General features: G+C 41.9%; 3 protein-coding genes across 5 annotated transcripts in view; 2 read left to right on the top strand and 1 right to left on the bottom strand.

Annotated features, from left to right (window-relative positions):
• Positions 1-21: 21 nt before the first annotated feature.
• On the top strand, positions 22-3558 carry golga7ba (golgin A7 family, member Ba). Its single transcript, XM_079499139.1, has 5 exons — positions 22-106; positions 1236-1361; positions 1808-1960; positions 2061-2162; positions 2294-3558. Exons 1-5 carry the CDS (start codon positions 95-97, stop codon positions 2375-2377), a joined length of 477 nt encoding a protein of 158 aa, XP_079355265.1. The 5' UTR covers positions 22-94; the 3' UTR covers positions 2378-3558.
• A 3340-nt stretch (positions 3559-6898) lies between these two features.
• r3hcc1l (R3H domain and coiled-coil containing 1-like) lies at positions 6899-14439 on the top strand. 3 transcript variants are annotated; one of them, XM_079499813.1, is made up of 7 exons: positions 6899-7044; positions 7468-7907; positions 8166-8353; positions 8477-8547; positions 8707-8802; positions 9617-9757; positions 12254-14439. In XM_079499813.1, exons 1-7 carry the CDS (start codon positions 6999-7001, stop codon positions 12313-12315), a joined length of 1044 nt encoding a protein of 347 aa, XP_079355939.1. In that variant the 5' UTR covers positions 6899-6998; the 3' UTR covers positions 12316-14439. The 3 variants fall into 3 exon arrangements, with proteins under 3 accessions (XP_079355939.1, XP_079355938.1, XP_079355940.1); XM_079499812.1 differs by having other exon boundaries at positions 6991-7048; XM_079499814.1 differs by having other exon boundaries at positions 6996-7063.
• Positions 14440-15691: 1252 nt separating this feature from the next.
• Positions 15692-25108, bottom strand: part of LOC306921501 (lysyl oxidase homolog 4-like) — a 33036-nt gene continuing 23619 nt past the window's right edge. The window contains exons 11-15 of the mRNA XM_079498641.1: positions 24850-25093; positions 22698-22813; positions 22169-22305; positions 17421-17532; positions 15692-17297 (exon numbers count right to left, since the gene is read on the bottom strand). Of these exons, the coding sequence (XP_079354767.1) occupies positions 17227-17297; positions 17421-17532; positions 22169-22305; positions 22698-22813; positions 24850-25093 (680 nt within the window). The 3' untranslated portion in view covers positions 15692-17226. The remainder of the gene's footprint in view (positions 17298-17420; positions 17533-22168; positions 22306-22697; positions 22814-24849; positions 25094-25108) is intronic.

Raw genomic sequence — 25108 nt, forward strand, 5'->3', positions numbered from 1 at the left:
CCCCTCCCCCCGTCAGTTCTCCAATCCGTCTCCAAAGCGATTTCATTTTCAGCACACTGAGCACAGACTCGTCTCTACGGCCACGGATGGCAACATGGCGACGGAGGTGAGAATATAACACGACAATGAATCTCCTGATGTGCTTATTTTTGTGGTCTTGAAACACTGCGTTTATAAGTGTATTGGGCTGTCTACAATATGAAGGCGCTAATGCTGCCAACAGTGTCTAGGCATGGCACAGCCTATCCTACAGGCTACACAAGGTTAAATTGCTTGGCTCAATCGCAGCATGCTCGATTGAAACAAATGTATTTTTCTTTGGTCAAATCAAATGTGTCAAGCAAGACACTTAGCCTTAGCTTCTTTGGGTGCCATTATATTCGGCGAAGAAGACGGAACTGCTTTGATCTTTTTTCTTTTTAATTTAAATGTGGGGCAGAAACAGCGGATCATCAAGCAGACCTCGCGGTGTTAAGCTGTTTTTGTGAAAGCAGATCTCTTTTTGTGTGTTGAGTTGTCCCGTTAATCCAGTGTCATGTCATGTTGTTGCCACTGTGAATGATGTTATGATGATCGCGCTATGACTGCACGGTGCACACACTGCACACGCAAAGTGTTCACTGTTCAGCACCGCGGACAGCGACCGTTCGTGCACCTTCTCTGTCTGAACCGGTAATGTTAAACAATACAAATAAAAAGAGCGAATGATGCTCGACGACATCGGGATAACCGCTTCCCACCCGCGACCTTCATCTGTAACAAACGGTCTCGGTTTTTGTTATACAAATTGTGTTTTCATTCAGGATTAAACAATCCTGTTTTGGTTTTGCTGAATTGATCTGTTGTGAGTTGTAGTGAAATGTTGTACCATCTTCTTGCAGCTTGCTTCCATATCCTGCCAGAGAGAGAATGAAAGATAAGATATAGTATGTCCAGTACTGGGCTCTGGTCCAACGGACAAGAGTCGAGTAGTGATTGATCACATGCTGAGTGCTTGTCGTCTAACATCCAATATCCCTAAATGCAACAGCATCTGCCATAGTTTGTAAACATTCAAATGTAATAGGTACGAGGCGTGGTATTCCATATAATGACAGTGTCACTCACCAAACATCATTTATACAATCTAGCAACATGTTATGATGCAACATATACATACATTAAGCTTAAATCTCCGGTGATAATAACCTGTAAATGAGTTTGAATATGCTTTCTGTGTGCTGTTTGTCCTCTAGTTCCACAACCTACAGGAGCTGAGGCATAATGCATCGCTGGCCAACAAAGTCTTCATTCAGAGGGACTATAGCGAAGGCACCACCTGCAAGTTTCAAACTAAGTTCCCCTCTGAACTGGAAAGCAGGGTAAGGGGGCGTGGGGCAAAATGTCATGCCTTTTCAGTTCAATGGCATATTTGTGTGACTCAGTGAGTAGATGTGTGTGTATTTGTGTCCATGTTGTGTAGCTCGCAAGTAAGAGTGCAATCGCTGTTAGGCATGATCTCTGCTTCGGTGACAAGGTCGCTCAGCAGTAATACAATATTTGAAGAAAGGTGTGGTTTGTGTGTAAAAGTGTGGATGCATTGAATGACCAAATTTATACTTTGTATTATGACAGCATCGCTTGCAAAACATAATGACTCGAGCTTTATTGTGTGTGCAACCTGTTGGAAATTAACAACCTATCTGGCAAGTCTGGATGCACACCTTACTCACAGTAGGATAACGTATATATGCTATGCTCATGTCTGGATGCACACCTTACTCACAGTAGGATAACGTATATATGCTATGCTCATGCGTGTCTCCAGATTGAGCGGACACTGTTTGAGGACACTGTGAAGACATTGAATAATTATTACACCGAGGCGGAGAAGATTGGAGGCCAGTCCTACCTGGAGGGATGCCTGGCCTGTTCCACAGCCTACCTCATCTTCCTCTGCATGGAGACACGCTATGAGAAGGTAAGACTAGAGATCTGTCTCTCACTGGCCCAGGATTACCTGGGTTGATAATTTGGTACCATTAAGATTTGTTCTTTCATTCTCTCAATCTGTATGTCAGGTACTTAAGAAGATTGGCAAGTATATTCAAGAACAAAATGAGAAGATCTACGCTCCCAGAGGGCTGCTCATCACAGATCCTATTGAAAGGGGAATGAGGGTTGTATCCTTACTTGTGTGTGTGTGTGTTGGGGGGGGGGGGGGGGGGTGGGGGGCTTGTGGATGGGTGGTGTGGGGGGTCTTGATCAACTTCACACCTGTTACATCATCAACCCTTAACTCATCTTTCATTAGATTGAAATTTCTATTTATGAGGACCGAGGCTCCAGTGGTTCCAGCTCAGGCAGCAGCACTACATCCGGTAGCACTGGTCGATGACAAGGAGCACCACTTAAACGTTTTGTTACTCAACACCATGTGGATGTCTACATCTGGAGGAGATGAGACAAGAGATACAGAGCTCTTGGCTAAATTCCAATAAAGGAATGTTGCTAGCATGTAAAACTAAACAACTGCCAGGCATGTTGCTCCTTATCTCACACTGCTATACTTGCCCTGGACTGACTCATGTGCAGGTTTCTAGGGATGGAAGAGATTTCACATGAGACCCCACCTAGTGTCAACCAAACAGAAAGCTCATTATTGCAGCTCATTACCATCAACCGCTGGGGGATTAATTAAGTGTTAAAAAAGAAAGAAAGTGAAACCACATATTACCACGCATTCGCCAAACAGTTAGTTAGTCTTTCAAAAACATGCTGGAATGTGGAATGTCATTTTACCGAATTGTGAGCAAATGATGTTGATATATGCAAAGATTTGATTGGGTCAAGTGCATAGCCAGTATACCTATACCTGGAACCTATAGTGCTCCCAGACGGGCTAGGAAACAGCAGCAGCCAATCTGCTGTGATTTGAATCATGTTATCTAACTGGTAACTATTGAATGTAGCTCAGTACCCCCATGTACATTCTGTACATGCAGTCTGTAGACTTTCAAACTTGCGGCTTGTATGTTATTTATTACATAATCTACAATGACATGCTCAATGCACATGCTCATAGACACAAACAACTGTACACTAACCTCTTGGTTACAATGTACGGGACCAACTCACACAATGTTGATTATGCAAATACATTCTGTACATTAAATGTAGCAGTCCTTGGAGAGTGAATGAATTAAAGTCTTCCTTAAGTCCATGTATCATGTTCAAAATACACAACCCTTCCTTTTATTATGGTATAAATCTCCAAAGAACCATAACTGCCAAAATGATTCCTCTAAATGTGAATGTGTTACAGTACAGTATTTGTGCAAAACTGAAAGGGAAATTTATACTTTATCACATGACCCTGTTTTCAACAGAAATAAGTGTCAATGCAACACCTTCTCCAGTTGAAAATAAGTCATTTTTATCGAGCAACGCGTGTCAAGAACGTTGTGCAACAAAGTATAAATTAGCCTTCAAGAAACAAATTTTAATACTGCTTTTTTTGTTTAATTCACATGGTAATGAGGTGTGTATGACCAACATCAAATAAATACCGCTTCATCACCACAATATTAAGGTATCTGTTTTCTTTCTGTGCATCATTCGATAACCATCAGCCCATAGAGGTTTATAATCACCATGAAGGGGTTGATTGGAACTATTTTAATCAGGTTTGATTCCTTGTGTTTCAGGCGTGCAACACAGTTGACATTTATTGATTTCAATGACAAAATACAGTAGATTTCCATACGCAAAATGGAGCAAAACTTGAAAGGAGAGAAAAAGGGGTGGAGGTGTGAAGGAAATATGAATGTCAAATAGGCCTAAACATAAACGGGAAACCAGGAGAGAGGAAGTACTGGAGTGAGGAGTTTAGCTGATATACATGAGAATGATGAAAAACACTTGGGAAAACCAGTGAACCTCTTTGAAAATGATTTCAAATTTGTATCCTCTCCAGCACTCACCCACTCTGTCTGTCTCCCCCTCGCGCTCTCTCTCTCTCACTCTCACACACACACACACACACACACACACACACACACACATGCAGAGACAATAAAGGCACTGTGTGACCTTGAGGACTGAGATGTGAGACACTCTGTCTATGGGCCAGTAGCAGGTCCAGCTGCCCATCGCTGTCAAACTATCACTGTGCCACCTGTCACCCAGGGAGACAAAGGCCTTTCTGCGAACCGTCTTATGTAACAGCCCGAATTATGTTTATTTGGCATTTAAATCTAATACAGAACTATTTTCATAAGTGACAGGGATCACTGTGAATTAAGTAAATAATCTTAATATAACAAGTTTGTCCCTCACTGACACAAATCATTTTTTATTTTTGTTCTAGTGATTTTGAGAAGCTGTCCCTTCTATTAGAGATACTTTTGCAAATTTTGTCTTCTGTTCTGAATTCAGAGATGACCAGGCTGTGGCCCCACCCTGAAGTTTATCTTTGCTTAGACCCAGATGTAGATTTAAACATTCACACAGAAACAAGCATTAATGAAAATGATTGATTGAGGACTGATAAAGGGTGTCCAGGCCTGTGAGAATGTATTCTACTTAATTAGTCTGTCCTTTTGGATGTTTCAATTAAGTGGATGAAATGAATCAAGAGTGCAATGTGTCACAAATATATGGGATGTCAAATGATGTGTGACAGAAGTATGATGACCAAATTCAGATAATACCAGTAAGACGCCCTGAGGGCGCCCTGAGGGCACCCAGGCGGATGCGTGCACACATCCACCTGGGTGACAGGCTGTCGCCCAGCAGTGGGGGATCAGATAAACATACAGTATGGAATGAATTCTGTACTGGCCATATATGGAGCATGTCTTGAGTGTACAGGGTTTGATTGAGGTCTGGCCATATATGGACCTCATCAAACCCTGATGAGGTACAGGGTTTGATGAGATCAGATCAACATATGGAATGTCAGAACAGGTCAACTCCATATATGGAGATCTAAGGGTGGCAGCGGGGGACAGTGTCTTGAGTGTACAGGGTTTGATGTGGGCCCAGAAGCGTGACACGGACAGGAAATTCATAGTAACTGCGGCCTACGGTTGCAATAACACAGGGGTGGAAAGTGGTTTACGGTAATAATATGGCTTCAAATGTGATCTTTGGATAATAGTTAATATCAATATTAAAGATATTTATTCATAAGGCTCCAAAAATCATCATCAGCCCGTAAAACTGAAATATAATATAATATACGTCCGGCCAGAGCCATTGAAATACGACAGTTACGACAACTCTGTTCACTTTATATGGGACCAGTCCAATGGCGGCTCTTCTAGACTCCTGGACTGATACTGATTGATTAAAAGTAGGCTATTTATTAACAGTTTGCAGAATTACAGTACATTTCAAGCACAACTCAATACAAAAACTGTTAACTGGACGACACCATAAAGCATTACACTTGTTTACAATAGGGCCCACCGTTTTCAATTCATCAAAACATTTAGAGACGTATAATATTATTATACACTTCTATATAGCCAAAAACAGGAAACATCATAGAGGTAAAAAGCGGGGGAAAACATATAGTGAGGGAAAAGGGGGTGGGTAGGGGATTCAGATTTTACGGGGGCCAGTTTTGAATTGCAGCTTGCCCTTTCAGAGCGGTTTTGAAGGAGTCAAGGGATTCGAATGTCTTAATGACTGTTCCACATTTTGGTGGCATAGGAGCAAAATTAATTTAGTCCCTTGTTTGTGCCGAATCTGGGTTGCACATGGTTTGTTGAACTCCCACTGGTGTTGTGGGTGTGGACTTCAACATTAGGGAAGTATTTAGACAGGTAGGCCTACATGGGTATCTTGGTGGTGTATCGAATCTGGTGGACCATACCCATTGCAAGATGCTGTACTCTGTCGTCAACCCTAAGCCATTCCAGCCTGTCAAAGTGGGCAGGGGACAGGGGTGAGTGAGGTGGGTTCGGGGAGTGAAGCCAAGTAGAAGCCTGACCAGTTTGTTTGGGGAAGTCTGGAGCCTTGTTTTAAGGGCCTTTGAGGTACTGTGGTACCAAGAGGTGCATGTATAGTCGAAGAAACCTTGTACAAGGGCCTTCAAGGTGTTTTTGTCGACCAGTGAGGAGATCCTGTTCTTTGGTTAACTTTTTTGATTACGTTGGTGGCCATTTTATCACTGGAAAGATTTGCCTCCAGGATGGAACCTAGGTAGGTAATTTCATCTTTTCGCGTGATAATACTGTCACCCATACTCTAATCAAGAAGTCATATTCTGCCTTGCTGATCAGCAAGGCAGTAATCAAGCAGTAATCTCGAGATTACGGCTTGATCCAAAAAGAACGGATTCAGTTTTTCCAAGGTGTAAAGATAGTTTGTTATCCGTGAGCCAGGTGCAGATTCTACCGAGTTCAGAGCTGAGGGCCTTTTCAACCTGCAGTTTGTTCATGTCCAAGACCAGCAGTGCTGAGTCATCTGTGAACAGGAACAATTGTAGTCACAAGCTGATGTCATGTCGTTTACTTTACATAAATATATGAACATAATGCAGGCCCTAGTATGCTTCCTTGTGGAACGCCAACAGTCCAGCTTTAATAATCTTAAATTCCTTTGTTTTAGATTGTGTTTTAGTAATAGTACAATATAAACATTATAGAGACTTTAGTTGTCATTGTGCAATACTTTAGTTGTCATGTTGCACAGTGCACATATGCCTAAAATTGCTGATATTTGCGCCGCCCTCGTTGAAAACAATTTCAAACTCCAGCTTGTCACACTATAGTATATATATTAATATGCAGAATGGAATGCCTAAGGCCACTATGTCCATTTCGCCTCAGGGTTTCCTCCGGGTGCCGTCTCTATTAATATATAAGGTCACACCATGGGTCACACTCCAGGGCTGCATCATGAACGGCGCTCGAGCGCTGTTTTCTGACCCCTCCGAACTCTGAACTCTCTGCGTCAGTCTGACCATAACAACACCATGTCCCATAATCCATAGCGCGAACGCCTATGAAATGCGTCAGCAGTGCGACAGGAAAATCTGCTTCCAAACAAACAGCGGTAGGTAGGTGAATACTGGGTAGTTACAAATCCTCACTCATTTATTGTTTAAATCCTGTGATTTTTAAATGAAATAATCTAAATAGCAGTTGTTAAGGGGGCAAAAGGCCGTTAGTAAGTATACGTGCTTCTCTAGATTGAAAATGAATTGCATCTGGTGGATCTTAAATTGCTAGGTAGCATAGCATCGTAATCTGCTATCGTGCATGATGTGTCATTTCTGCTCCAGCTCCGGATGGAGGCGTTGGATTGCGGTCAAATATTATAATCTTAGTGAAACTAAAACATGTAACACCAAAACGAAGCCAAAGACTTATCAGAACGAGTTGGAACAGAATGTTAGAAAACAACTGTATAACATGACTTATAATGACGCCTTTGTTTTCACCCCCATCACCTCATAATGGCCACTGACTGTTGTAGCTTATTTGACAATGGAGCAGCAAGCGCCAAAGGAAGACAGTGGCCCAACTCCGCCCTCGACTGTGACTCCCTCAGGCTCAAAGAAACCCGATAAAGCATCAAGGGAGAAACCCCAAAGCCAGGGAGAAGCTAAACCAAAACCCAGACCTCGTTACACAGACAAGGCACGGAAGAATGCTAAGAATAAGAAAAACAAGGCTGGGGTTGCAGCATCTGAAGGAGCAGGAGAACAGGGAGGGATGCAGAATGGTGATGCCAAACCTGATGAGGAAGCGGATCGGTTGCATGATGAAACTAGACAGACCGCCTCGGCCGGTGAGGGAGAAGAAGCTGAGGTTGGCTCACGTCTGGAAGAGGAGGAGGAGGAGGAGGAGGAGGGAGAAAGTTGGGACACACTGTTCAACGATGATGGGGATTGTCTGGACCCACATCTTGAAGAGGTGAGTGTTCTACCTAAATTTACTAAGTGATGGTAGGCAATTTATCAAGTGAACGACTCCAGTTGATCAATCTAATTTCTTATGCAAAGTGGAAGAGAAACCTGTGACTATGAAACTAGTAGAACAACAATTTGTTAGGAGGTTTGTTGAACATTGTCACTTTCCTCATCCTTCCATTATTGTTTACACACACTGACACTGCACATGTCATGGCCCGCCACCCCCCATCTGTCCTTTGCTGTCTGATCATTCATTCAGCTGGCTGTGAAGGAAGGCAGGAAGAAAGAGTCAATCCAGGAGGCCAGGTTTGACTACTACAACATGGACAGAGATGGAGATGCAGACGTCGACCTCCGAGAGGACGAGCTGTCTCACATCATAGAGATCTATGACTTCCCAGCAGAGTTCAAGACAGATGATCTCGTCAAGTCCTTTGAGTCCTACCAGTAAGTACAAGATGATTTGGTAGTCGAAGCATTCATAACTCACAAGGCTTCAAGTGTAATTTTAGTCACTTCTGGAATTCCCAACTCGTGTGTGTGTGTGTGTGTGTGTGTGTGTGTGTTTAGACAGAGGGGCTTTGACGTCCAGTTTATTGATGACTCCCATGCCCTGGGCCTCTTCTCCAGCCCCATAGCAGGTTGGTATAAAAAAAACTGAACAGTTAACATTTTGAATGTAACTAAGTGTAATTCAATTCTATTACATGGTCTGACTTATACATGATCTCCAAATGCACTCGTTATATTAAAATGCACATAAACATCACTGAATGATATGTATTGTTGTTCTTTGTCAGCTCGTGAGGCTTTGAAGTCCAACCATCCCTTGATGAAGGTGCGGCCTCTCTCCAAATCCTCTGCCACTACCAAGGCCAAAGCTCGCAGCTGCTCAGGTTTGCATCACACGTTGGGCTTACACATATTTTATTCAGAGATGCTAATCATATTGTCAGCTAGCTCGGATTGATTAATTTGTATGCCAACAAAGGAAATAAGTATGTTTTTGAGTCTAGCATTAGCAATTAACTTGCCCTACCTTTTAAGGCCATTAAAAACAAAACATATTATAATATACAATCAATTCTGGGATATTCTGCTGCACATCATACCTAGAGATTGACTCTTGAGAGTTGAGACCCTTGTGGTTCCTGAATAATTTTGTCTGTGTTCTAATACACATTTCATTAAGGTACCTGGGTTTATATGGTTTTACTTATTCAATTGCTCTGACATTTGACAGGGTCAAGGCTTATAACTGTAATTAGAAAAGAAAAACGAAAGTCATGGATATGCATTATGCAAGACTAGCTATTTATTTTCTAAAAATAACTACAATTCCATCATACATTTATGGGTATTGAGGTATCTTAGCTTTGATTATATTTATTGTTATCACTCACTGCTCCTGTGTCCACAGCAGCTTTTTATTGATTTCCAAGTTGCAAAGTTTAAAAGAAGGGTGGACCAGTGTTTTATGGTAAAATAATTAATGTATTATGTATTACATTGCTTTAAATATATTGGCTGTGACAGTAAAGTACCTAACCTGAACCTAAATGATGCAGTTTGGCCATACTGTACGTTTGATTTTCAATGGGCGATTACTATAGGGAAAGTCACAGTGGAACCGTAATGCCCATGTCTATTGCATCATTATTGCATCCATATTAACGGCAAATCTATCGTATCTTTTAAACCAACCTCCAGACTACCTTTTGCCTGCTAAGGAGCGACCCCAAACAAGTGCAGCGTTGGCCCGTAGGATGGTGATCGGAGCCCTGGGTGTGAAGAGCAACCAGACCAAGGAAGACCGCGAGTCTGAGAAAAAGAAGCTCCAGGAAGCCAGAGGTAACTCAGACATATCATGATTGTTAGAATGTTGGCTAATGGCTATAGCACCTGGGACAGCGGATTCGACCGTTATCTCTGCATTGGAACGGCGAAATCATCCGTTATCAGCACGTTTGAATGGTGCCAACATAGCACACCACATAGCCTGGTCAAGGTTTCCCCCTGGTGGACGTGTCATTTCCAACTATTGTCTGTGCATGGAACTAGGAGCTACTAATATATATACTATTCTCTGCCTATCAGGACGTAACTCGGACGGCGCTGAGTCGGGTCTGGTGGCCTTCGCAACGCTCGGCACGGCGACTCGCTCGGCTAGCGCCTCGCTCGGCGGTGCCTCACGTAGCTCATGGCCACCAGACACGGCGCGCCTCCGTCAGGACATCAGTGATAATGACAATGCTACAATCGCAGATAATGACATACTGAACAGTGAGGATGCCAGTATGGACATTTTGGCACCATTCAAACGTGCTGATAACTGATGATTTCGCCGATTCAATACATGATACCAGTCGAATGGGGTGCCTGGGACTGCACTGTGGTCAACAGCAGTCAATCAAATACTATCAAGCTGTGTCCAGTCACCCTCAGAATCTGGTAGACATGTTGTTGATAACATGGGCCTGTCACTGGATGGTTTCCAATTCTATTCATCAATGACAAAACATTTGTCAGCATTAACTCCAAATTGCTCTAGGCATGTGACGCAGGGAGTGAGACCTTGCACACTCGGTTAACCTATAAATACGAAGCAGTTGTTGGTACAACTGCCAAACCTCATGCTTGCATTGCAAGTTTTCTGCCACAAGTGGGAGCTGCTGTTAATCTTAACAGATAAAATGACAAGCACTATTGCAAGCTGATACTTTTGGGGCATTGATGTCCATCCCTTCTGTTCTGTATTGCGTGCAGATCATAGCAAGTCTATAATCAGTGTAGCAGTCATTTCCCCTTCGCAGAAGGAACATAAGTATATAGGGGCACGGAAAGCCACAAGTGGCTGTCCACTAAGAAGCCACTCCGCACTGAAGTGAGGGCCCTGAGAAGAACAAACTAAAATAGGTCCTTTGTTCCTGGCACTGGAACACTATTGTGTGATCTTTATGTGAGATCACAATAAACAGTAAATGTCAATGCAAGTGGTGAATATTGTGTGGTAGGAATGGTTGCCACGTCACGTTCTACGGAGGGCTAAGATGCTGCTAACAGTTTATCACACTTACACACATATATGATAGATGTACAGTCTGTCAACAATGAATACAGAGAGGTGAAACTTTTCAAGGAAAAAACAACAAAGTGTCTTAGTAAGGTGTTGGACCACCAGAGCAGATTCAATGTGCATAGAGTGCAAAAGTCTCTGGAAGTATACTGCAGGGATGGAACACCATTCTTTGGGGTTTTGATGATGCTGGTAGGGAGTGCTGAACACGTTGTTCCAAAATCTCCTATATTTACTAAATTGAGTTGAGATGTGATTGATGTGAAGGCCATAGAATGAGGTCATAGAATTTACTCTTCAAACCAAACAGTGACACCACATTTATTGTGAATTGTTAGCGATCCTGGAAGTACATTTGGATTGACATTTTCATCATAGAATAAAGGTGATCAATCAGCATAACAGAGCCACAGACCCCTCCATTGAATGGGTCACGTATTCAGGCCTGTACCGTTCTCCTATGCCACATATGCACACGACCACTTGTGGAGAATATGGTGAAGGATGACTCATCTGACCATATCACTTTTTCCCCACATCTCTGTAGACCAGTGCCTATGGTTTTTGCACCACTGAAATCTCAACTGTGCATTTGTCTTTGAAATAATGAGGGGTTTATGCTCTGCAGCCCTACTATAAGTATAACATCCCTCTCTATATAGTTCTTGCTGACATACTGAGTCACCTGAGGAAGAGTTGCTCTTCTGTTTTTCCTTACATATCGCAACAATGCATGAGCATCAATCCTCGAATGTGCCCTTAGGAACCCCATATCATTACTGATATCGTTCCCTGATTGAAATGCAGTCAGTCACTATTCCTGTTGAAACACTAGCTATTTTTTTCACTTTTCAGTCTTTGTGACTGAATCTCCTGCTGTGTCAAAATTTGAGGTAATCTGTTTCATTTTGCAAGATTAAATAAATACTTAAATAACTTGAAGTGTACCTTGAAGTCTGCAAACAGGTGTGTGTGTGTGTGTGTGTGTGTGTGTGTGTGTGTGTGTGTGTGTGTGTGTGTGTGTGTGTGTGTGTGTGTGTGTGTGTGTGTGTGTGTGTGTGTGTGTGTGTGTGTGTGTGTGTGTGTGTGTGTGTGTGTGTGTGTGTGTGTGTGTGTGTGTGTGTGTGTGTGTGTGTGTGTGTGTAAGTAAAATACATGATGCATCCAAGTTGTCCATATGCGAGTCCTCACAATGTGGTGGAGGGGGGGGGGGTGGTCTGGTCTGCAGACTGATATATTATTAAGCTGCATTGTGATCTATTGCTTTTCAGAGCAAAAGCGCCTGGCAGCCAAACAGAAGGAAGATGCTTGGGAGGGGAAAGGAGGACAGTGATAAGGGTTGCTTGCTTTTTGTTCCTCCTCCGATGACTGGATACAGCAGGGACCAACGTGACCCCTGTTTACTCCTCTACACTGGACAATGAGCTGCGGACTCATATTTAGTTTTTTGCAACCGTCTAGCAGTAATTCCTCCGCTCCAAATCTCACCCCACATCCTTCCATACCAACTGCATCACCCACTTTTAGTCCATCATTGTAGTCTCTTCAGCTGGGTTCAGACTGCACAATCTAAACGCACTAGGTTTATGGAAATTATGTGTGTAAGTGTAACACCAGAGATGCTCAAAATAGGTAATTTCCTTTTAATGCAGACAATGTATGTGTATATTCTTTAAGGTCAACTTTCTTGTGACCACCGCGCTCTGACTTATGGTGCGTAAGCATCTTAAATCATCATAGAATAGGTATAGAGGTCGCACACACCAAGAATCAAATTTCAACAGGCTAATTTCTCTACATCAGGACAAACGTTAAGGCTAACAGCCTTTAGGCTAGAGAAATAAACCTGTTGAGATTTGATTCTTGGTGTGTGCGGCCTCTCTACCTATTTTATATCTAAATTTGCTAATCTGTATTTAAAATGCTAGTGCTATTACTAGTACCCCTTGTGCGTGCCATTGCCATGCACCCAGTTCTGTAGTCCACTACTCACTCCCGACAATCCAGTGGAAAAAGAAAAAAAGATCTTAGCCTCACAGACAGACTCTGTTGGCGATAGCTTGCATCTTTCCTTGAGCTGCTTACACAGCCATGGTCCCGACCAAACATCTGGATCTTCTCCCTGGAGCATGGATTTTCCTCACGATCATAACATGTAATCGGTGTGGGCAAACTGGCCCAAATCATGCAATCTGTGCCCAGCTTTATGCACCAGATGTCACCAGTTGTCTTGCACCTCATCTCCCCATCACGTCCCTGAGGAACTGATAATTACCTTGTAGACTAGAGGCATGAGCCAGATGCAACAGTCGCCTGCTACACTGTCTGTCTACATCTACGCTGATTCTGTGTCAGAGCCACTTTCAATGCATGAGATAAGAGGCGGGAGTTTGTAAATCAGCTATTTTCACTGAAGACATTTAATGTAGACCGAAAATGGAACAGTCTAGTATAGGGCCCTGATGCACTACCTTCCATTGTTGCATCAATGAACCAGTTCCTTAATCTATGAACCATCAAGTAGAACCAGCCCATTTCATTAGTGACAGCAACACGGATGCACTATTTCCAAAGACATTTTTGTGTATAGCAGGATATGTAGTCCAGGTATGTGTTTATGATAGTCTAATGGCATCACTCAACCGCAAGATAGATACTAGAGACAGAACTTTTACTATTAATTCCATATTCACTATTATGTAACCCTGTTTGATGTGTAGAGTTTCTAGAACTGCTGTGATTGTACAAGAATTTCTTCCCACTGACTAATCATTTGTGCCGTTTTAGTATCAACATGATAAGAACCTGTGTGCTCCATTTCTTCTTGGACTATGGGTCCAATTTGCAGATTAAGTCAATGAAATAAGATTTATTTGGCCATTTATAATTCACATAGGTCGGTGTGTAGGGTGACGTCAGGGTGGGGAACCCAGGTCCTCGTGCTCACTAGGAGCATATTGTTTGTTTACAAACTAGCAGAGCCACTCGGCACCCCTAGCCAGCCAGCACCCTAGTCACAATGAAACTGAGATGGTCATGGCATTTTGTCATTTGACCACTGTCCTAAGTCCTGATATGTACAGTTTAGGGTCTTAAAGTGTACAGACCCAACTGATAAAGCTTTTGGGAATGTGCTTTGAAAATTCTGTTATAAGCTTACCTTGTTCTTTTTTTTTTAATGTTATATTAAGCATACCTTCTTTTTTTTATGTATTGACTTAAGGCTAGATCTGGCATTTAACAAATGTCTGTTTTGTAGTATCCATTATCTTTAGTTACCTGACCCCCAGAGACCGAAGAATACTCAAACATCTCTTCTGGTATTAACTTTAGAGAGGAAACCAAACACTTCAATGGTGTTATGTTTGTCTCTTTTAATTGTCCGACAATAACAAATGGTCAGATGTGTCACTATAATTTGTCATTTGTAATTTAATAAATCATTTTAAATACTTTACTTTAATACTCCTGTTTTATTTCTAATATTACAATTCCAGCTGGTAGGTCTTAAAGCAGATTGTGGTTATCTCTATATGTCTTATTTCCATTCCTCCGAAAGAAAATCTAATTATGAGTATGGAGTATTTATATATTGCAGTATTGATACTTTTACTTAAGTAAGAAATATGAGTACTTGTCCCACCACTGCTCCCGGCCCAGAGCTGCTCTTGACTGCTCTCAACCAGCATCGTGTGAGATCTGAGCCCTTCCCATAATATCCAGCTTTACGGTGGCTTTATGAGGAGGTGATGTACCACAGAACTGCCTGCCTGGGTGCCCCACACACAATCATTAGACCAGTACACAAACTCGAACCACAACCAAGCAAATGGCGGTTTCAAGTGCCAACTTGGCCCAACGAAGAGCCGCCCAAAGGTGCTGCTGTGTCGCAGAGCAAATTAAATATTTGAAGAGCTTAGGATAACACGCACACACGCATTCTCAATTGAAGGCATCATAAATCTACCAGTCTACCACAACGAAGAGCTCTGCTGGTTCTTTAGTGGTCCATGACGTGTGCTGGCATGGAATCAATCCAGTCATCCTTGGTGGTTGGGCTTCTGTGATTACCTTTATGTGTGACTTCTTAAAACTTTTTTTCTTAGAGCGTTTTAGAGTTTCTCTTTGTTTTACAGTACAGACAAGAAACACAGTACAGTGGATGGCATTCAAAATGTCTACTTATGAAGTACAGTATAAAGCTTAATTTATACTTTGTAGCAAGAGCAAGATGATGTGGCTCGCCAAAAATAGCAGATCTCCAAACTTTTCATATGATTAAAGTATAAATCAGGCGTAAATGCGTAATTTACGTAATTACGTCTGTTAGAACAGCATTTGAATGGGAGCGTGAGTGGTTTCTTTCAGGATGATATGTTCCCTTTCAACGAGGTACAAGAGTTCAGCCAATGGTTTGCAGTGCATGGAAATAGCATTGAGGACAACATCAAAATAACGAACGCTAAAAGGAACAGTGGAACACCTTTCCTCAGGGCATTCTGGAAGTGCATGATCAAAGTCTTTAAACTTCCATTTACCTATAGTCTCGTCTGTGAATATCAATTTGTAAATACATTTGTAAATTCCATTCCAAGTCACATGGTGAGGGGTGGGGGTGAGACCAAAATAAGCAGCATATTTACAGCATGGTCTAATTTATTTAGTAACAGCAGGCAGCTGTGAGAGTTTCCACAGTGTGGTGTGTGTTTGTGTGTGTTCGTCAGTGGGAATGAGGTTGGAAACAACCATAAAACACTTGTTGGCTCAGGATCCCTAGGAAAGGATGGGGAAGCGAGTTGCTGAAGAAGACCATGGCCTTTTGAACCATTTGTAGCCAGTAGAGTGAATGTGCTAAAATGTAAGAGAAAGGGATCTTGATAGCATTAAGACTGTCCACAATATCATGTAGCAGTTAATGTCTAAAACAATTTGTCTGCTTGCGATAGGTAAAACCACAATTTCATTCCAAAGTCTTTTTACTGTTCAGTTAAATAACATTTCCCTATGCTATTTTTCCTTAAAAAGTGACTGAAGAAACCAAAACGTACCCTTTTTCCACTCTACATTTCCACATTTTCTACCTCAAAAACTATATAGTTAGTCAAATAAGCATGCCCCAAATATAACATAGTTCGACAATCTGATGTTTATTCTTTCTCTACCATTGCAAAGTAGTGTTGAAGGCTCAACACTGTGGTACAACCAGATCTCATCTAAAGTTGTGGGTGTTTGACAGATAAACAACAAACAGAAATATTTGCCATAATAAAATTAACAGTACAAAACACAGCTATGTATCAAGTCAAAGCTGTACATGAAATTCTGTATAAATTATTGACCTCAAGAGGTCATATAAAACTGTACATGACAATACATTTGCAATACATTACAATATTTATTCAAATAAAGCAAAGTAGCACCATGAAACACTATCAATACTTTAAAAATAAAGCACACAGTTTTCTTTACAGTAAATACAGTACTGCTTTTGTAATTATGAACAGTGAAAGTCTAAGAACAAGTAAAACTGAGAATTTGTATACTCTACTACTAGAAAGTGTCTTTATTAAGCCTAATTTATACTCTAGTACAACGCTTGACTTTTTTTGTTGGCAAACAACTTGTCGTGCAATGGACGGAGTATAAATGAAGCTTTCCATGGATGGCATGTACTGTAAACATAGGGCTGTATTGTACTCATGTGCCTTCATGTCGTTACTTTATAACTGTGGTTACATTTGAATCAAGGGAAATTAAAACAAAAAATAAAACATTCTAAACTGTAAACTACTCTAGGTTTTGTTACCATGGTGACGTCCGATGATTTTGACCACTTCCTGAAAGTCCTTTTGTGGTCGGTCTCCTTTGTTTATCTGTCTCCTATTTCTACATACATCATCCCTCTCTCAGAATCTTTCTAGCAGAAACAGTAGATGGTTGTAATCTGATCTTGCATTTGGGGGATCTGTGTTTTCAAACGTTTTCATGAAATCCCTCAGTGTCCTTCCCATTTACGATCCCCTTTCCCCACCTTGATCCTGTTCAACCCCATTTTTTCCCATCTACTGTTATCGAATGTTTATTGCAGGACAAGGCAGACGCTTTATGAAAGTCTCTTTGATGTTCCTCCTTTCTTGGAATATTCCTTGTGCTTGAAAGTACGTCCTCCTGATTGGCTGTGGAGGTGTGACGAGGGCTTGTTCAGATGTTAAGTTCTTCTGAGCTCCGACTCAATGTTTTTCATTCAGAGGAAGTTATTGGAGATCTGACGCTGGTGCTCAAACAGGTCCTCCACCTCTGGGCTGTAAGCATCACCTGATGGAGTGGATGGAGATAATGGAGGGAGAGGTTCAGCTGAGCAGTCAAGGCACAGGGTGGAATTTAGAGTGGTTTACAAAAAGATGACATATCTTTTCAGACGTGAAGGAGTCTTTATACCTGCGTGGCAGCCAAACATGAAGACTCGTGCTCCGTCGTATTTGCACCGGCATCGCACCACATTGTTATGGAAGTCTGACTCGGCCATGTCCAAGGATGGGTTCACCTCCACCTGCATAGACGTTAGACACAGACTGCATAGATCAATTGTCTTGCACACGCCTTTTTTATTCATTAATCATTTTTACTTTTATTTTACCACTTTTATATTAGTGTTTATTTATGTGAACTGTCCTACAGCATGTCAGCAGATCCAATTCCAATCTATACAATTTACAATTTGAACAATAAATGTTTATATAAATGATAATAAAGAAAGATGATTATGATGATTCATATAATTTTCTAGTTGAATTAATTTCTCTTATATTTTATTCAGAAACAGGTGCTCAGTATGGTCCTCGACAACAGAGCTCACTGATGGAGAATGTACCTTTCCCCTTGGCATACTGTACGCAATGAGAAACTAAGCTAGATTCTAAACAGTTTCTCTCTCTCTGTGAGAAACCAGCTAGCTACGTATGGGACAAGCTGAGAAGCCACAGCATGGGTTGTTCCTGTTAAAAATTGTGTTTGCATGTTGGGGGTTCTGGAATGACATGACATCATTTTCTAATCCTATCATTTCTCCTAGAGAGACATGGGGTGTTGGGGGACAGTTTTCTTTTGTTCCAACCTATGATTACAATGTCATGGTTGATGGTTGGTTGCTATGTTTGCTTGTTTTCCACCCTGTCTGTCGTATATAAAACACACACACACACACACACACACACACACACAAATGATTTTTCCTGATACACACTTCAAACAGATAACCTGACCACATTTTCAATAAAGCTACGGTCTTTCATTTTCTATATATGAATTCTGCGGTTCTGGTCATATTTATAGAGAGTGAGTGACTCGTTAAAATATTCATATTTTTCTTTTTTCTTGATTTAATCATGTTTCTGGCCAATTTGTGTCGGTCCCCACAGTGTGTTTAGAGGGACCCAATGATTTTGGCCCTTAGTTTTATTGTCCCGGTGTTAAAGGAACGATATTAACTTGGTTCCAGTAGATGGCCATTAATATTTCAGGCAATAATCTGAAACAAAAGGCCCGCAGTCCTTTTTACAGTACAATGAAAGGTTGTCAGTATCGTATAAAAACGCTGTGAGGTTGCGTCGCTGATGTTTAAATGACGGCGCAATCAGAGACAATCAAGCTTGAGGTGGACGTGACTCACTGGTTTAAATGCACAGTCCTAAAAATGGCTGCTGCCCCACGTTTCTTGGCACAGAGACAAAAGAGACGCCCAGTTTGCGCGAAAGACATGCACACTCCCTCCCCTCAATCACACACATCTAACACAAATTTATGACCAACTTAACTACTGTTGCACCACATTTTCCATCGCAACCACAAAGGGGTGTCGGAGCCACGGTTGCCATGGTAACAAGGGATCACTGGTTTCTGACATGCATGTGATTGTCTCCTGGGACATGACTCAGCATGTTTCACTGGGGCCCAATATAGTCCTAATGGAGTGCTCACACAAGTACTTTATATGCATGTGCATGCAAATGCACGTGTACCCTGTAAAAGCTTCAATGCCAACTAAGCATTTATTTGAGAGTATTACATTCTCAGGATTTTGCAGAACACGCACGCACGCACGCACGCACGCACGCACGCACGCACGCACGCACGCACGCACGCACGCACACACACACACACACACACACACACACACACACACACACACACACACACACACATAAATAAAACTTCTATATATACTGCATGAACCATTGTGTATATAAAAAGTTATGATGGGCGGTGAGCAACATCATTATATTATCAGATAAATAGACAAATAGAACAAAGCAGAGGGTGGAGAGTGGACAGCAGATGTAAAGATTTGAGCAGTGATGAGAAGCAGAGACATTTCAACCGCTGAGCAGCCAACCTGAGCATCGCTAGCAAACCCTTCCACATGCATTCTATATAATATTTTTAACCTGATTGTATACTTTAGCAGCTATTCGAAAAGATATGATCTACCAGCTCATTGTGTGTTTGTAGATTGGCTATTTTCGAAAAGCTGACGTTATGAGCTTGTACTGTACAGTACATAGGCCATGATTGAAAGATTTAGAAAAACTTGAAAAATCTATGTTATGAGGGTCCCTGTCCCTGGCACAAAACCTATGTTATGAGGGTCCCTGTCCCTGGCACAACATCTATGTTATGAGGGTCCCTGTCCCTGGAACAACATCTATGTTATGAGGGTCCCTGTCCCTGGCACAACATCTATGTTATGAGGGTCCCTGTCCCTGGCACAACATCTATGTTATGAGGGTCCCTGTCCCTGGCACAAAACCTATGTTATGAGGGTCCCTGTCCCTGGCACAACATCTATGTTATGAGGGTCCCTGTCCCTGGAACAACATCTATGTTATGAGGGTCCCTGTCCCTGGCACAACATCTATGTTATGAGGGTCCCTGTCCCTGGCACAACATCTATGTTATGAGGGTCCCTGTCCCTGGCACAAAACCTATGTTATGAGGGTCCCTGTCCCTGGCACAACATCTATGTTATGAGGGTCCCTGTCCCTGGAACAACATCTATGTTATGAGGGTCCCTGTCCCTGGCACAAAATCTATGTTATGAGGGTCCCTGTCCCTGGCACAACATCTATGTTATGAGGGTCCCTGTCCCTGGCACAAAACCTATGTTATGAGGGTCCCTGTCCCTGGCACAACATCTATGTTATGAGGGTCCCTGTCCCTGGCACAAAATCTTTTCAGATGGGGGTCTGACTGTGGCCAATATCAATCAATTTTGGGGTCTTTGGCGTGAAAATATTTGAGAACCACTATTTTAGATAGGAAATGCTGACAGACTTTTTTCCACTGTCAATAAGTCAGCCCCTTTCTCTGAACTGCTGGACTAATGGTAGGTCTACTTTTGCTATAAATGCAGGTTAAATCCCCTGTTCTTAAATATGCACACACCCGTAAACTACATACATACACGTAAACGCCTGCAGGCCCAGCCAAGACCCATTTAGCTAAAATTACAGTCTCTATCATTGCTTTTTATCTTGTGTACGCTTTGAAATGGTGCAACGCTAACCTTTGTTTTTGCTCTTTTTTGTGCTTTTTCCCCCCTTCTTGGCTTTAAAAGCATTTCACAGTTAATTTAAGACACAGTCGCACTTCTGAAATAGTGGACGTTATTTCACCATAATGAGTTTATGTATTTTACTTCTTATCCTTAACGTTTTTTGTTAAGTGGCTTGTGACAGAATAATCAGCACATTAACTAAATACCTATTAGGACATCATGGCTGCCTTCAGAATTGACTTTGAGGAATTCATTTTGGTTTCAAATACATTGTTGCTTTTCCAGTAATTAAGCTTAACCATATTAATCCTGGAGTAGTGTCAAAAATGTCTTAATAGAATATGTACGAGGTGAGCTGTGTAGATTGGCTATTTTCACTATTTGTCATGATGAAGTATGTTCATTGTCTCCACCAGGCCGAAGGCATGGGGAGAGAGTATGTTTTGCACTCCGTCCGTGTGTGTGTGTGTGTGTCCGTGTGTCCGTGTGTGTGTCCTTCCGTCCGTCTGTTACCAGCTAATCTCCGGCACCGTTAACCCGGTCGATGCCAAACTTTGCACACACACTCCCTGGATGCCAACGATGAACCTCTGCCCCACATTTTCCAGAACGGCCTGTTATAGCGCCACCAGGAGGCCGCTTTGTGCAAAACAAGTTTTTGGACAGTACACCTACAGATTTTGTCCAAACATCACACAAATTGGTACACAGTCTCTCTAGAGCCATTCAACGAAACAGGTCTTTCAGATTTCTCAGACTCCATCCTGATTAGCTAAAATTGGCTTCCAAAGTTCGCAGGAGTGCTCAGTTTCAAACAAAATGCTGCAAATCATGAACACATCATGTGATTTCCGTGAAATTGTGCACGCACATTCCCACTAGGCCGAGGAAGAAATGCCACATGAACATTTTCAACTCAGCCTCATGGTGGCGCTATAACTGGCCGAAAAGTGTTTTTACCTCTAACTGCATGGATCTGTGGATAACTTTGTATGCCAACTCCCTAGAGGCCAAGGAAAAACCTTTGCCTGGAATTTTTCACATCTGCTCTTTCTAGCGCCACCAGGAGGCCGACATATGTAAAACACATTTTCTAATATTACTCCTTCAGATTGTATCCAAATTTCACGCAAATCAGTACACGTTCTCCATAGTCATGTGATCAAGACGGGTTTGTTTGATTTATCATAATCCACCCTCATTGGCTACGATTGGCTTCTAAACTTTTCAGGAGTAGCCTGCTTTGTACCTGTTTTGTACAAATCGCCACAACTACTCAACGCAGCGTCCGATTGCGGTGAAACTGTGCATGCATATTCCCACTAGGCTGAGGAAGAAATGCCACTTGACAGTTTTCGAATCAGCCTCATGGTGGCGCTACAACAGGCCAAGCCGTGTCTCACACACACACACACACACACACACACACACACACACACACACACGTTTATATATTACTCCTACACATTTTGCCAAACATCACACACACTGGTGGAGACCTGTGCCCGGAAGGGCAGTTTTTCTAGTTTATACTCTGTTTGACAATATGGTCGTGCTGAAAACTGCACATCTACAACTTAAGCTCACAACACATCTGACTGTCGTACAGCTTTACCCCCGGTCGTCACCTTACCTGGAAGATGTATTCACCAGGCCGTATGTCTGTGACGTCGACCCACTGGCAGTCAATGTCATGTCGATAGGTATCCCAGCAGCCCACTGAGATGCCCTGCTCACCCATGTTGTAGCAGGAAAACCTCTTACCTATTCCTAGAAGTCCAAACAACAACAGCTTTAATCTTGGAACGGTGTGATTTCGCTTAAATCACAAAGTTTAATGGTTTAAAGTTTAAGGTAATACTTTATGTTTCTAATATAGTTTTGTTTTCTGTACCTCAAGAATAAAGTGAAATAGAAAGAGATTTCCTTTCCTGCCATCGCAAAGGGCCCTATTTTAATGTAATTTAAAACAGACAGGTGGCATCTCTTTGTGAATTAAAAATGAAGCCGCTTACAGGTACAAGTGTTCGTATGTTTGACTTGGCATTGGCATTGCATTTATTTTTGGTGCAATTCTTTTTGTGATTCTTCTCTAACATGGTTCAAATCACTCTTCAGATAAAAAAAGAACATACAAAATGTATAACTGAATGAACATTTACCATCAGGGCAGTAGGTATCCTCCAGACAGAAGCTGGCTTTGTGACCTTCAGCCACCTTGGTTCCATTCAAGGTTAGAAGGTCATAATGGGTGAAGACCTCAATACTGTGGTAATGCCTAAGAGTGGCAAAGATAGAAGAGGAGAGCAAAGTAATAAAGATGGAGAGAGATAGTAAAAGGATAAGGGGAAAGGAAGTGAAAGCATGTCACAGAATAAAGTGATCAAAGTAACTGATATTCCCCACGGACTGAATCACTTAGACATGGGTTATGGCTGTTTTACTGTTCCTTTTCTTGTTTTTCTTGAATGATTCCCAGAGGAATAACAATTTACTCTGGCCCCAAATCAACAAAAAACAGAATAAGTCTAAATATGACATCCATAATTCTTGCTATCGTTGCGAGGGCGTTGTGGGGAGGAGAGCGCTGAGCGCCGAACTCTGCTTCTCCTTTTGGGACGCAGAACCACAACCACTGAGAGAAGAGCAGACACCCCAGTTTGAGCCCATGCTGTCATGGCTGTGATGACGTTAACAACTGGGTGACCAGCAAAAAGAAGGTTTATTGTAAGCCGTTGTTTTTGGTGGATGAGGGGACCAATTTATTTCAGTTAAATTACAGACATTTGTACAGTATGTCAGCAGTTTGATTACATACCGTACAGATCTCCTCATGTATAGAAATGTACTTTTCCTATGCTGTTAACTACTTAAGCCCTATACTGTATGCACTTGGCCAATCAACAAGCTCACAACATAATTATCGCCTAGTGACGCATTTTGAGCTTGAATTTTCTTTATCTTTCCTATATTGACATGCCCGGACACTGGTTTGAAAATGGGTGCAATGGTTAACCCATACTAACCAAAGATCATTACAGTATACATTCAAGAATAACAATGTTTTGGCACACATTTAGTCTAATAATATCCATCTCCACCATTTGGAGAAAGAAACGCCTACTCTTTACAAAATAATGTCTGACATGAAAGCAAATTTTGGGTTGCCAGTAAAGTTACTTTATGAGTCATCTGTAAATCTTTGCTTACAAAATAGTAACAGTTGACCGTATGTTTGACAATATAATCATCTGTGCTGCTGAACATTGATTGATAGCAATGTTTCCCAACGTGCATCTATGGCTTTTTAGGATGAAACCCTACGCTTTGATTTTGACTTTGACTTTTAACAACGCCAGGTTCAGTGTGACCACACGCTAAATCAAACAGTACAACATACTGTAAACCTACTCAGCTGTAACCAAGTCAAATCTAACAGACTAAGTTCTCATTTTGTCCAAACCTACTCGTCTGGAACCAAATCCCCAAGCCATACCACCCCCGTCTCCTCAGTCGCTTCCTGCACTTTCAGTTGTTATTTTAATGTCTCCATTTCATTTAATGTGTCTTCTGTCTTCTGAATATTACGACATTTTGTGAGCATGTATGTGTGCATGTATATTCTACAACTTCTTTAAATGAAGAATGATGATTGGGGTGAAATGAAATGGGGAATCTAACCAGGGATCAGTTGTGTAAAGTAACTAAGTACATTTACTGTACAATTTTGATTTAATATATATATATATTTTAACTTTACTGGAGTATTTCCAGTTTTCAGTACTTTTACTTCTACTCCAACTCCATCTAACTTTGTAGATTTTTTATTATTATTACAAATCATACATTACCATGCACTTCAGCCCTATACATTTTACAATGCGTCACAACGTCACATATTGTGAACTTGTAGATCTGTGATCTTCAAAAGATTGAAAACTTGTGAAATGGACATTCTGCATATTGAAGTTTTTTGTACTTTTTTTTTTAATGGTTTTTTTTTTGGCTTTCGCCTTTATTTGATATTTTTTTATGGAGGGACAGACAGTAGGTTGACAGGAAATGGGGAGAGAGATGGGGGGGGGGGGAGTGACACGCAGTAAAGACCGCCGGGATCGGGAGTCGAACACGCGGACAAAATCAAATAAATATCCATTAATTCAAGTCTCCATGGGGCGAGTATTTTTTGGGGTGACTATCCCTTTAATTAAAAACTTTTAGTAGGCCTACTTTTTCCAACAATAAACACATTTTCGAACTTTGGACAAATAACGTCTTGGACGTGTCCCCCCACCGTCGTTCCCAGGTCTGTACCTGTGACATTGGTGCCACGTCCAGCTCTCTCTACCGGCCCTGGGTCTGAAGTCGGCGCGGCCCAGGTTCATGATGCGCGAGGAGAAGCGCAGCAGGCGGCGGTGGCCGTAGGGCCAGTTCATCCTGGCGGCGGACGAGGACAGACAGTTCTCCTCGTTAGCGCAGGTCAGCAGGTGCAGGGGCCGGTCCTCCAAGTAGGCAGACTCCTGGACCAGCTGGGCATCCAAGACCAGGTCAGGGGCAGCTGCAAGAGGTCACG

The sequence above is a fragment of the Electrona antarctica genome (assembly GCF_951216825.1).
Source record: "Electrona antarctica genome assembly, chromosome: 4".
Classification (NCBI taxonomy): domain Eukaryota; kingdom Metazoa; phylum Chordata; class Actinopteri; order Myctophiformes; family Myctophidae; genus Electrona; species Electrona antarctica.

What these genes read in the sequence shown, in the direction of transcription:
- golga7ba (XM_079499139.1), top strand. An exon ending in CCTCTGAACTGGAAAGCAGG is followed by an intron (nt 1,362 to 1,807) that starts GTAAGGGGGCGT and finishes GCGTGTCTCCAG; the next exon opens with ATTGAGCGGACACTGTTTGA. An exon ending in TGGAGACACGCTATGAGAAG is followed by an intron (nt 1,961 to 2,060) that starts GTAAGACTAGAG and finishes TCTGTATGTCAG; the next exon opens with GTACTTAAGAAGATTGGCAA.
- r3hcc1l (XM_079499812.1), top strand. Translation starts at nt 6,994, where the DNA reads ATGAAATGCGTCAGCAGTGCGACAGGAAAATCTGCTTCCAAACAAACA. An exon ending in TTCCAAACAAACAGCGGTAG is followed by an intron (nt 7,049 to 7,467) that starts GTAGGTGAATAC and finishes TGACTGTTGTAG; the next exon opens with CTTATTTGACAATGGAGCAG. An exon ending in CTTCTCCAGCCCCATAGCAG is followed by an intron (nt 8,548 to 8,706) that starts GTTGGTATAAAA and finishes GTTCTTTGTCAG; the next exon opens with CTCGTGAGGCTTTGAAGTCC.